Consider the following 14,652-nt stretch of genomic DNA (forward strand, 5'->3'; position numbering starts at 1 on the left):
ACAAGGTCCTACTCTATAGCACAGAGAACTGTATTCATTATTCTACGATAAACCATAATGGAAAAGAATATTAATATATATATGTATAACTAAATCACTTTGCTGTACAGTAAACTAATAAAGAGTAGTTAACACATTGTAAATCAACTATACTTCAATTAAAAAATATGTAAATAGCTATTTCTCAAAGCAAGATATGCAAATAACCCATAAATACATGAAAGATGCTCAACATCATTAGTCAACAAAGAAGTGCAAATCAATGAGATACTATTTCATACCCACTAGGATGGCTAGAATCAAAAGTTTAAAAGTGCTGGAAAGGGTGTGGAGAAATCAGAATCAGGATACACTGCTAGTGGGAATGTAAAATGGTACAGCCATTTTGGAAAACAACCTGGCAGTTCATTGCGCATGGTGTTACCACATGACCCAGCAATTCTGCTCCTAAGAACATATATCCACACAAAAATGTGTACACAACTGTTTACAGCAGCATTATTCATAGTAGTTCAAAGGTGGAAACAACCTAAATGTCCATCAATGGATGAATGTATAAACATCATATGGTATATCCATACAGTGGAATATTATTCAGCCATAAAAGGGCTACAACTTGGATGTATCTCGAACAAATTATGTTAAGTGAAAGAAGCCAATCACAAAAGACCACATACTACAATGATTCCATTCATATGAAAGTCCAGAATAAGGAAATCTATAGAGGAAGTAGATTAGTGATTGTTTGGGGTTGGGGGTTGGGGTGAGAGGGGGGATAAGGGGATGATGGCTAGAGGGCACACAATTTCTTTTCTGAGATGATGAAAATATTCTCAAATTAACTGTGGTGATGGCTGCACTTATCTGAATATACTAAAAACCACTGATCTTTGGGTGGATAATGAATCTGGCTTTTGACTGTTGAAGTACATTTGGGAAAAGGACTGAGTGGGACTCCGTAGAGAAAAGAAGATTGGTATTATGTATTTCATATTTTCAAGTACTGTTTGAACTTTTAAATTATGTACACGCATTACTCCTATTGTATAATAAGTTGTAAACAAAATTAAAATATGAAGGAAAAAAAGAAGATACTACAAGCAAAAAGATGAATGCCTGATACCAACTACTGCTTAACTCTATAATCAGTACATCGAAGTCTCTTCCTTGGAACATTATGCATCTGAGGAAGTTATTCTTGAGAAATCTCTATGTATTACTGCACATAATTGGGTAGGTAAGTCACTAATCTCAGTCTGAAAGAAGTCACGAGAGTCCAGAGCAAGCCTACCAGGTTTCCATGAAAAAGAAAGATAAAGAAGAAGTGTTGTGTATTCAATCCCAGTTGAGTCCATTTTCCTATTCAAACTAGAATTCACATTCAACAAGGACCCATGGGGCACTCAATGTGTGGCAGCCCCTTCATGGGCAAACTGAAAGACAACAGGAACCGAGGGTCTGATGGTTGGCTTTTCTGCCCTAGGCCTACTTTTGCGGGGAGGGAGGACCTATATTTATCTTCTACACCAGCTTTTGTTTTTCTGGCTTTTCAAAAGGGACAAAAGCATAAAAAATTGCTCAAACTTTTCTCAGTGCATGTGCATCAGCACTGTTTATCTCTCCTAACCTCCGTTCATCATGACCTTCCCCCCTCCCGCTGCCCCCACGAACTGAAGCTAAGGTTCACAATTTCCTGGGTTTTCCCAGAACTCATACAGCAGGCTGGTTACTCAGCCCCATTATCTCTAACCCTTAAAATGATTTAAACGTTAGATATTCCCTTAGATGTTCACATCACAATAAAGTGCAAGCAGCAGTTCTTGATCTGAATTGGAAGCATTTCATTTGGCTCCTAATTGTAACTTCAGGATAGAGGCACGCTTCAGGAAAGAAAACACCAGAACAATTCCAATTTATTATTACACCTGCTGTCTTGAGTGCAGAGTATGAAGGTGCATAGTGGTTTAGAATCACTGTAGCATTTTAATGCTTGAAGAAATAACACCCACCTCCCACCAAAAAAAAAAAAAAAGACCCAGAAAAATTAATGAAGTTGGCAGAATCCACATCCCTCGGCCTCCTCTTCTGGAGCCTGCTTTGCTTTTGACGTTTCAAAATATAACTCTTACATCTTAAATACTGTATTTCCACTTCAGAATTTCCTATATGTGATAACATAACTGCAGTGTACACCCATGGCTGCATGCCACACGACCTGCAGGCAGCCACACGACCTGCAGGCAGCCACATGACCTGCCTGTGCTCCTTGGACACAAGAGGCTCACTCCTGTTTCACACCTGCACCATTTATTCCTTCTGCCTGCAGTGCTCTCTCCCTGGTATATGCAGGGCTGGCTCCTCCCTGTTAGTCAGGGCTCAGCTCAGATGACCCCATCTCAGAGAGGTCCTCCCTGACCACCCAGTCTGAAGCAGCCCTTCCTCAGTCATTCTCTACCACATTACCCTGTTTATGTATTTACATATTTATACCACCTTGTTTATTTCTAAAAATCACAATCTGAAATCCTCTTCTTTAGTTGTTTATCTCCTTATAGTCTGTATCTCCCCACCTGATTATAAAGTTTTTGAGAGCAGGAACTAATCTGTCTTATTTATCACTGTATGCCTTGTGCCTAAAACAGTGAATAGTAAAGTGGGCAGTCAAAACAAACATCTGTTCACTATATAACTGAACATAATATTGCATGATTTCCCATTCTACATTCCTTGAGACAAAACCTGATGCTGTTAAAAATTACCAGCAATTTTCAAATGCAATCTCAAAAACATGAGTTGAACACAATAAACAGTCTTTGAGGAGTAGAAGCAGTTCCTTAAGTACAAATTAATCCTTCAGAGTGGTCAGGAAATTCTTTCCTACATCAACTCTCTAGTTAGAAACAAGTATCAATATCTATACCTACACGTCTGTCTGTCTGTCTGTCTATCTAACACCATTTGCATCTGAAGCAACCTGTCGGGCCAACTGGCTCCTGTCTTAGAGCAGCTTACAACCTAACAGGAAGTTTCCATCTAATGTTTCTTTCACACATAAAACATTTTACCCAAAGTGAATAAAAGAAGGTAGTAAGGAATATGGGATTATATATCTGAAGTAAAATTCTTTCCACTTCAGTAAGACTTTTAGTGTTTCCATTGGCGGTAAAAATTGGAATAATTACTTGAGTAAGCGGTTCCCAAATTTCCGCTGCCCTCTTCTGCAGAAATCTAACCTCCAAATCAGGTCCATCTGTTCAAAATTGCTATGGTCCTGCCAGGTCTGTGGATAAAGCCAACCCTACTAGAGCAGCCCAAGTGACTGTACCAAGGATGGGTTACCAAGCCAAAGGCAATTGTGTATGGATAGAACGTTAAGGAAGATCAACTGCTTTGAATCTGGTTTTGTAAAATTATGCCCAAGAAAAGCGCTTCAGACTGGACAGTGATACCCTTAACCTCTGAGATTCCCCTTTTGGGGAAAGCACTGATGCTAACTGATTGAGGAGAAGGCTGTATCCTGAATGATACTGAGCTGTTGTTCTGAGACCTACTGTCCATTCTAGACCATGTTACATCTCCTTGTATCCTTGCCCAAACCCCTTTTATGAAAAATAATCTGGACATGTGCCTTCCTTGCACCATGAAGAATAAACCCATCCATCCACAGACCCTAAATTATAAGCCCCTGACTGTACATGAAATGGGGGAAATTATTTTCTCTATAAGCTTATAAATCATCAAACAAGTTCCTGCACAAAAGAATGTCAAAAGTATGTCTGTCTTCAAATAATGATTAGAGCATATTAAAAAAACAGAACTGTTACATATAATTCGGTGGTACAGTTAGAAAGTAACCTTAATTCCTGTTTCTTTGACCTCCAGTATCTACCTTACTCTATAAACAAAAAAAAAAAAATCCAGCTACGATAATGGATAAGATTGGGGCATGGACCAGTCTTGTCTGAAAAACATATATAATGGTTCTTTGATAAGGTAAATCAGCAACTACAAAATATGTACTTGGTTCCACAGTTCAGTTCAACCAACATGTGTGCATACCTACTATATGTACCAGGCATAGTGTTATGTGTCAGGATGAATAAATCATAGATACCACTCATAGAACTTAGACAGAGACCAAAAAAACAAACAAAATAGAGAAAAATTGGATTTGTTGAATCCAATGTGGTGAGTCCTACAAAAGTGATAGGCACCAATGCTGTAGTATTGCTGGCTGTCTCCACTTTTCCCAACAGCACATTCCTGGAATACACATCATACAGGATTCCCCAAAGACGTTGTTCTCCTTTTGGGACTGGTGCCAAATAAACTGTGCTAAATTGCATCCAATAAATTGGCAAACAGTACGTCCAAAAGACAACCTTTCAACGATTAGAAGTGTGTTACTACAAAAGAGAAAATAGAGGATATAAAAGGAATAAAACAGTTATGGAAAATGTTACACAATGAACAAAACATTTTTATAATATTTGTATTATCTGGTCTCTTCAGAAAAATATTTTGAGGCAATGCTTTTTTTCCCCTCAGAATAAATTTCCCTGTGCTAGAAGGGGTATTTGAAATCATCTCACTGACTCTGAAGCTGTTCTCAAAGTACTGAATTGATCTTTAATGATCATTCAGCAAGAAAAATAACTTAGTAGGATCAGATTGTCATAATTAATCTCAATATAATTGTTAAAAGCAAGTAAATAGATGTACACAGAATACAAAGTTTTTGGGTAAACTTTTAAAATAGTTCCCCCAAATCTTTTGGTAATCTGGAACCTTAAAGTTTTGCTAAGTTCAGTTAAATAATGAGTTAAGTTAAATTCATTGAATACCTGAATCATTTCCAAATAAGATACAACACTGAAACACTAAATACTGAACCCAGGTTTATCCACTTTGGGCTTTCTTTTATAGAGTCACTAAAGATATTAAGTTCTCTCACTAAACACGTTTTGTGCCATGCTAAAAAACTGTACTATGAGAAAGCATATGTTTCTAGAAATTATGAAATATATTCATAAACTGACCAATCTAAAGAATGCTGGTCTAACAGTTCACAGTTCTTTTTCTTACTTTCACTAGAAATTAAGGTTACTTAGTGTTAAGAATTTTAATGCTTCAACATAATTAAAGCTACTAGAAATAATAAGGGAAACATCTCCATGTGCAAGAAAACTAGGATGTGCGTTTTTGGTAAAAGAAGGTATGAGAGATGTGTTTTTGTTGAGAGAAAAGAAAGTAATTTGTCCTAAAGTGAGGCTTGTTATTTCAGAAAGGGAAAGAGGAAAAAACACAGAACACAATCTGAAGGGATATTAAGAAAGTTGTAGGAGGTCTGTGGAAAGAGAATCTTGGGAAAGAAGTATTATGTGTGATCAAGCTGGATAAGATTGAACAAATTTGTTCTAAGGGTTTAAAAAAATAACCTTTAATATCAATGGTGTACTTATGTAAAACTGGAACTTAATTTTCTTTCATCTACTAAAAGAACAAAGTTTGCTTGGACTATTGATCTGCTCCTGATAAGATTCTGTGAAAGGTTTATTCTTATCTTTTAAGTAACCTGCCTAGAAAGCAAAGATTTTGTGTTTTATCAAAATTATTTCCTGTGCTTCATGTTATCTTAATCAGGTCTTTGATTACTTGGGAAAACAGAGTCTTCTCAATTTTAAAAGAACTAAGTTTTGCTCAGAACTATGTAAACTTTTTAGATAATAAAGTATTGCTTTATAATAATCTGTGATTTCATTTAGTCAAGTGTCCAAAACCTTTTGATAATTTTGACAAATTTCCCAAAAATCAAATTCTAAATAATGTCTTTTTGATCTGAAAGTAACCCTGGGCATTTCCAGAGCTCCTACAACACCTCAAAAGATTTGTTCTCTCTCTTTACAAAGAGATATTAAACTAATTAGGCTTATTTGGTATGTTAAATTACATGGGAAGCATTGTCAAATAAACGATAATAAACCTTTTTAAGTTATATTGCATGGGTGAATGTTATTAACATAAATGTTCTAGAAATTGTATAAAATTCTGATACGTCCAGGTATGATGTTATCAGTCATAATTCTAGTTAGCATCCGAAAATGTGTGTCACAAAAATAACCATACTTTAGTAGAGCAATCTTTTCATCGTGCACTCCTGGGAGATGAAGGCCTCAAACAACACACACTGCAGCCTGGAGATTTCATCTATTGGAAAAGACATCTCTAGAAAGACTCTTTTCAACCCCACTAGAAAGGCCTCTATCAGGTACTGTTAACCAACCCTTGTGTTGCCGAACTTCAAAAATATAGACTCTTGGATTTAACACATCACATCTCAAGAAAGCATCAAACACTAACTGGACCGGTACACCAACTGGTGACCTGAAAATAAAGATTTACAGGAATTGAAGCAGATGACACCTGAAGGAGACAGCTCTTCCAAGATGACTGAACCAGGCCTGTACAGGTATACACCTTTTTCTCCCCTTCTTTCTTGAAAAGACAGTTCTCTTATCTGCATTTCCCAATGTATTGCAAAAGGGGAAACCTCTCTGACTGCTGGATCTGTCCCTAGATACTCCAACCTGTTCATGATGTTGGAGATCCATCATTTTTACCTGTAACTAATTTGTCATTAGTCCCAAATGCCACTGTCAATTATACCTACAAGCCTACAGGTGTTACCTATTTGGTTAGGCTGTTACATGCAAGTGTTCCCGTGCCTTGTTTCAATCTTTCTCCAACCATAACAATACTAGCTCAATAAAAAACCTCCACCAACTGTATGACCTTAACTCTCCCACACCCTTTTCCTTATTAAAATACCATCTGTTTTCCTACACCCAAGGGAAGTACAAGCGGGCAAACTTCTCTTTGGAAGGCTTTTAGAATAGACCCCTTTGGGCTAGGATAGTACCTTACAGAATGTCATCCCAATTCCTCTGACCCTTGACTTGAAAAGGTCAATCAGGAAATTCTAGCTAATGAAGAACCAGACCTTAGATGGAGTTCTCTGCTCCACCTGGTTTTATCTTTTTCTGCAGTGGATGACATTTCTCATGGGTGTATGCATGTTTAGATAGATGGTGAACTGGAGGCCAATGCTTATTGGGACATTTAACTGTCAACATTTGTAACAAATCAGAAGCCTCCCATTTGTTCTCCCCATTAAACCTCCATGGCTGCCTTAAACAGGAACTTCCAGGAAGCACACATGACTCTGGGTTTGCCTCCACAGGGAGAGCCCTTCTCCCATGGGTTAGGGTAAGAACCAGGGAATGCATACTCAAAAATCTTTCCCTAACATTAGAAGAGCTAGCCAACTCCACAGCCAAGGCAGTAGCTGCCTAACAATAATTACATGACTCACTGGCTAAGGTAGTTTTGGACAATCATATAGCCTTTGTTTATCTACTTGCTGAGCAAGGAGGCATTTGTGTAATAGCAAATACCCCCTGTCACATATGGATTAATGTCTCTGGGAAGACAGAAATTCAACTGTACAAGATCGGAAGACAGAAATTCAACTGTACAAGATCAGGGAGCAAGTGTACTGGTTACAAGGAATTTCACCTGACTCTCTCCATGGTCCTTTGATTTGTTCAGCTGGCTACCTTTGGGTCTAGGGTTATGGTTTAGAATCATCAAATAACTTGGATTTGTCCTGTTACTTTTGTTTTGCATAATTATTTTTCTACTTTGTACTGGTTGCCTGTCAAATCTCTGCAGAGGTTTTGCATCAAATAGAGGAAATGCTAACTCAGTACTCTGAGATGATCTCCAAATGCTATGACCTTGATAAGATATAAACTTTAGATGAGAAGTGTCTGAGAGTTCTCCCTCCTACCTTTCCCTGTTACTCAAATGTAGCTTCAACAGTTTCCAATTTGTGCATTTTCCCTCCAACGTGGGATATGACAACCAGGAAAGGACCTTCCTCAAACCAAGGAACAGAATCACCAAAACCTGACTCTTGATCAGTGATGCTTCTAAGGAAAGATACTAATCAACAGGGGGAAATGTGAAAATAAATAAAGGAACTCTTACTTAAAAATGGAGTTGAGAATCCCTGAAGGGAGAGCTCTCATACACTACCTCTCACTGCCAGTTGCAGACCCAGCAGGAGGAAGCTTACTTTACATGCCGTAGAAGAAGGAAGAAAGATTTTCTCCTTGCCCAGCAACAGCCCAGCCCATGAGAAACTACCACATTCAGCCAATGAGAAGCTGCTATTACCCTGCACTCCTGCTCTGCTCCAGTGTACTTCTGTTTGAAGCAGGCCCCCCCCAACTTCCTCCCTTCCTCTATAAAAGCATGCTTCTCTCCTTTGTTCTCCAGACTTGCCTATGATTCACCATATTTTGCTTGTCCTGAATTATAATTAGTCTGCTGTTCCCAAATGAACTCATTTTGCTGGTAAAATAACTGGCTATTTAGTTTTTAAGGTTGACACACCATACACAAAAATAAATTCAAAATGGTAAAGACTTGAACAAAAGACCTGAAACCATATAACTACTAGAACAAAACATAGGTGGTAAGCTCCTTGACAGTGATGTTGGCATGGTAATGACTTTTTTTTTTTTTTTTGCGGTACGCGGGCCTCTCACTGTTGTGGCCTCTCCCATTGTGGAGCACAGGCTCCAGACGTGCAGGCTCAGCAGCCATGGCTCACGGGCCTAGCCGCTCCGCAGCATGTGGGATCCTCCCAGACCGGGGCACGAACCCGTGTCCCCTGCATCGGCAGGTGGACTCTCAACCACTGCGCCACCAGGGAAGCCCGGTAATGACTTTTTTTGAATCTGACACAGAAAGCAACAAAAGCAAAAATAAAGAAATAGGACTGCATCAAACTAAAAAGCTTCTGCATAGCAAAGGAAACCATCAGCAAAATGAAAAGGCAACCTATTGAACGGGAGGAAATATTTGCAAATGATATATTCAATAAGGGGTTAATGTCCAAAATATATAAAGAGCTCATACAACTCAACATCAAAAAACAATCAAATTAAAAATTGGCAGAAGATCTAAATAAACATTTTCTCAAGGAAGACATAAAGATGGCCTACAGGTACATGGAAAGATACTCTACTTCATTAATCATCAGGGAAATGCAAGTCAAAACCATAATGAGATATTGCATCATACCTGTTAGAACGGCTATTATCAAAAAGATGAGAAATAACTACTGTTGTGAAGGATATGGACAAAAGGGAACCCTTATGCACTGTTGGTGGCAACATAAATTGATGCAACCACTATGGATGGAGATTCCTCAAAAAATTAAAAATAGAACTATCGTATGATTCAGTTACCACTTCTCAGTATTTATCTGACGTAAACAGAAACAATAACTCAAATAGATATGCAAACCCCCATGTTCATTTCACATTACTTACAATAGCCAAGATATGAAACAATCTAAGTGTCTATCGATAGGTGAATGGATAAAGAAATTGTGGTATATACACACAATGGATTATTATTCAGCCATATAAAAGAAGGAAAATCTTGCCATTTGTGACAAATATGGATGGACTGTGAGAGTATTATGCTAAGTGAAATAAGTCAGACAGAGAAAGACAAATACTGTATAATATCGCTTATATGTGGAATTCAAAAAATAAACAAAACAAGCCCATAGATACAGAGAACAAATCAGTGGCTGCCAGAGACTGAGGATGGGGGCATGAGAGTAAAGGGTGAACTGTGCTTTATTTTTAGTCTGTTTAAATAAATTGAATTTTTAAAAATGAGAAAAGAAGTCCAATAGGAAAAGACTGAACAACTGAGTAAAGTATTTAAAAACAAAAAACCATTCCCACAACTGCCCAATAATAATCACAAGTACATTTAGGGTAATCTATCTAGTCATTTTTTTCCAATTGAAAATTTTTCTGTAGAATTACTGTAACTAGAATAAAAGTATATTCTGACTATGTACAGCAGAAATAATAAAAAGCAAGCCCAGAGGCAACTGAGAATATGAACTACATGGAGCATTAGGAAACCCACAACAATAAAAATCCATGACAAATACAAGAAGAGGATTTTTACACTCGTCAACATATATGTACCTAAAATAGGAGCACCCAAATACATGAAACAAATACTAACAGACATAAAGGGAGAAACAGATGGAAATACAATATAGTAGGAGATTTTAACACCCTACTCACATCAATGGACAGATCTTCTAGACAAAATCAATAAGGCAACAAAGATCCAAAGGATACAATAGAACGGTTAGACTTAATTGATATTTTCAGGACATTACATCCAAAAAACCCAGAATACACATTGTTTTCAAGGTCACATGGAACATTCTCTAGGATTGACCACATACTAGAGCACAAAACAAACGTCAACAAATTAACAGTATAGAAATTATTTCAAGCATCTTCTCTGACCACAACAACATGAAACTAGAAATCAACCACAAGAAAAGATATATGAAAAAAAAACGATTACATGGAAACTAAACAAAATGCCTCTAAGAAACCAATGGGTCAATGTGGAAATCAAAAAGGAAATTAAAAAATACTTTAAGACAAGTGACAATGAAAACACAACCATACAGAATCTATGGGATGCAGCAAAAGCAGTTCTTAAGAGGGAAGTTCATAGCAATACAGGCCTTCCTCAAGAAACAAGAAAAATATCTCAAAAAATAACCTAACCTATCACCTAAAAGAATCAAAAAAAAGAAGAACAAACAAAACCTAAAGTCAGCAGAAGGAAGGAAATAATAAAGCTCAGAGAGGAAATAAATAAAATTGAGATTTAAAAAAATAGAAAAAATCAATAAAACCAGGACCTAGAAGAAAAGACAGAACCCAAATAAAATAAGAAATGAAAAAGGATAAATATCAACTGATACCACAGACATGTAAAAAACCATAAGAGAATACTATGAACAATTATATGACAACAAATTTGACAAACTAGAAGAAACAGACAACTTTCTAGAAGCATACAGCCCACCATAAATGAATCAAAAAGAAATAGATAATTTGAACAGAGCAACCACTAGAAGTGAAATAGAACCTGTAATAAAAAAAAGAACTCCCTACAAACAAAAGTCCAGGACCAGATGGCTTCACAGGCGAATTCTACCAAACATACATAGAAGAAATTTTACTGATCCTTCTCAAACTCTTCCAAAAGACTGTTGAGGCAACACTCCCAAAGACATTCTACGAAGCCAGCATCACGCTGATACTAAAACCAGACAAAGATACCACTAAAAAAGAAAAGTACAGGCCAATACCTTTGACGAACGTAGATGCAAAAGTTCTCAACAAAATACTAGCAAACTGAATCTAACAACACATAAAAAAGATCGTATACTGTGACCAAGTGGGATACATCCTAGGTTCACAAGGAAGGTTCAACACACGGAAATCTATCAATGTGATACACCACATCAACAAAAGAAAATACAAAAACCACATGATAGTCTCAATAGACACAGAAAAAGCATTTGACAAAATTCAACATTCATTCATGATAAAAACTCTACCAAAATGGGTATAGAGGGAACATATCTCAATATAATAAAAGCCACTTTTGACAAACCCATAGCCAATATAATACTTAATGGTGAAAAGCTGAAAGCCCTGCTAAATTCTTGAACAAGACAAGGATGCCCACTCTCACCACTTCTATTCAAAATAGTACTAAAAGTTCTAGCCACAGCAATCAGACAAGAAAAAGAAATAAAAGGTATCCAAATTGGAAGGGAAGAGGTAAAATTGTCATTATATACAGATGACATGATACTATATATAGAAAACCCTGATGACGCCACACAAAAACTATTGGAACTGATAAATAAATTCAGCAAGGTAGCAGGATACAAGATTAACATACAGAAATCACTTGCATTTCTTTACACTAACAATGAAATAGCAGAAAGGGAATGTAAAAAAAATTACTTTTTAAAATCACACCAAAAATCCCCCCAAAACTTAGGAATAAACCTGACCAAGGAGCTGAAAGACCTATATGCTGAGAACTATAAAACATTAATAAAGGAAATTAAAGATGATTCAAAGAAATGGAAAGATATCCCATGCTCTACTACCCAAAGCAATCTACAGATTTAATGCGATCCCTATCAAATTACCCATGACATTTTTCACAGAACTAGAATAAATAATCTTAAAATTTATACAGAACATAAAAGACCCAGAATTGCCAAAGCAATCCTGAGAAAAAAGAACAAAGCAGGAGGCACAACCCTCCCAGACAATACTACAAGGGTACAGTAATCAAAACAGCATGGTATTGGCACAAAAACAGACATAGGGATCAACGGAACAAAATAGAGAGCCCAGAAATAAATCCACACCCTTACAGTCAATTAATCTTCAACAAAGGAGGCAAGAATATAAAATGGGAGAAAGTCTTTTCAGCAAGTGTTGCTGGGAAAGTTGGACAGCTGCATGTAAATCAATGAAGTTAAAACACACCCTCACGCCATGCACAAAAGTAAACTCAAAATGGCTTAAAGACTTAGATATATATAAGACATGACACCATAAAACTCCTAGAAGAGATCATAGGCAAAACATTTCTGACATAAATCATACCAATGTTTTCTTAGGTTAGTCTCCCAAGGCAATAGAAATAAAAACAAAAATAAAAAAATGGGACCAAATCAAATTTACAAGCTTTTTCACTGCAAAGGAAACCATAAAAAAATGAAAAAAACAATATAGAGAATGGGAGAAAATATTTGCAAAAGATGCGACCGACAACGGCTTAATTTCCAAAATATACAAACAGCTCATAAAACCCAACAACAAAAAAGCAGACAACCCAGTTGAAGACCTAAAGAGGCATTTCTCCAAAGAAGACATACAGATGGACAATAGCACATGAAAAGATGCTCAACATCTCTAATTATTAGAAAAATGCAAATCAAAGCTACAATGAGGTACCACCTCACACCAGTCAGAATGGCCATCATTAAACAGTCTACAAATAACAAATTCTGGAGAGGGTGTGGAGAAAAGGGAACCCTCCTACACTGTTGGTAGGAATGTAAGTTGGTGCAGCCACTATGGAAAACTGTATGGAGGTTCCTCAGAAAACTAAAAATAGAATTACCATGTGATCCAGCAATCCCACTCCTGGGCATATATCTGGACAAAAGTATAATTCAAAAAGACACATGCATCCCTATGTTCATAGCAGATGCAAACTATTACATACAGAATGGATAAGCAACAAGGCCCTACTATATAGTACAGGGAACTATATTCAATATTCTGGAATAAACCATAATGGAAAAGAATATAAAAAAGAATATATATATGTATAACTGAATCACTCTGCTGTACAGCAGAAATTCACAGAACATTGTAAATCAACTATATTTCACTAAAAAAATTAATTAATAAAAAACTCCATGACATTGCACAACAATGTGAATGTACTTAATGCCACTGGGCTGTACACTTAAAAATGGCTAACATTGTGAATTTTATGTTATGTGTATTTTTCTACAATGAAATAAAACAAAAAACAAACAAAAACTCCAAGAAGTAAGGGCTTGGTCCATTTTGTAATGTGTCCTTACATTAGAAGCACTCAATAAATATTTGTTGAATAAAAGTAGAGAAAATGGGTCCAGTGATAGGATTTGTGTACCTTTTTCTAGTTTCTACCTCTGTCAACTCTTAATAACAAGGACAGTAAGAAGATAAACTAAATACTGCTTACAAGAAACATGCCTTGATGGTTCACTATTTATAACATCAGCCTGGTTCCTATCTTTCCATGCTAATGAACTCAGAAAATCAAGAAAGAAATCCATTTGTCCCAAACTAAAAGCACAAGAAAAGTGCCTGAGCATCTTTTTGGGACGTCCCTGGTGGTCCAGTGGTTAAGAATCCGCCTTCCAATGCAGGGAACGCGGGTTCGATCCCTGGCTAGGGAACTAAGATCCCACATGCTGTGGGGCAACCCATGTGCTGCAACTAGACAGGAGCCCGAGAGGTGCAAAGAAGACCCAGTGCAGCCAAAAAACAAAAACACAAACAAAAAGGGCCTCGTCTATTGTTTCAATAGGGAAGCAAGAGGGTGGGTTGAAATCTAACTGATGGGTGAAATATAAGTAGGGTCTCCCTGGAGTCCACCAAGGCAAATTAAGGCTACTGTGGCTGACCAGCTTAGCGTGACTTGTTCTACCGGCAAGATCAGCAGACTTACATATTCATAGTTCATATCTATAGGCAGAGTGCAAAATGTCATACCTAAAAATGTGCTTCAGAACTCAGTAATAAATTCCAGTATGCTTTTAGTTTCAGAATTTATTCACATCTTTGCTAAACTGAGAAAGACTATTAATCCAGTGAACTATCATTTACTGATGTCCACTAAGGGCAGCCCTTGATGGTAGGCTTTAGGGATTCACGAATGAACAAATCATGGTTAAGACAGGTCAGTGTACCAGCTTACATGTACTTGACTAGCTGATATTACTTTATGTATCCTAGACAGATAATCTGTTTCCTGACCTTTTTAAACTCACCTATTGGGTTATCATTGGAGTCTTCCACAGACATAGGATTCTTCTTACCTGGAGATCCTATAAAAACAAAGAAATATCCTGTGATGAAAGGACATTTAATATTTAACTAA

At 36.9% G+C, this 14,652-nt stretch overlaps 1 protein-coding gene across 2 annotated transcripts in view; it reads right to left on the reverse strand.

The window, feature by feature from the left end:
* TMEM123 (transmembrane protein 123) overlaps positions 1-14,652 on the reverse strand; it is a 71,798-nt gene that overhangs the window by 52,682 nt on the left and 4,464 nt on the right. For both annotated transcript variants that reach the window (XM_067750828.1, XM_067750829.1), the window contains exon 2: positions 14,543-14,599. In XM_067750828.1, the coding sequence (XP_067606929.1) occupies positions 14,543-14,599 (57 nt within the window). The remainder of the gene's footprint in view (positions 1-14,542; positions 14,600-14,652) is intronic.

Source organism: Pseudorca crassidens, chromosome 9 (assembly GCF_039906515.1).
Source record: "Pseudorca crassidens isolate mPseCra1 chromosome 9, mPseCra1.hap1, whole genome shotgun sequence".
Lineage (NCBI taxonomy): Eukaryota > Metazoa > Chordata > Mammalia > Artiodactyla > Delphinidae > Pseudorca > Pseudorca crassidens.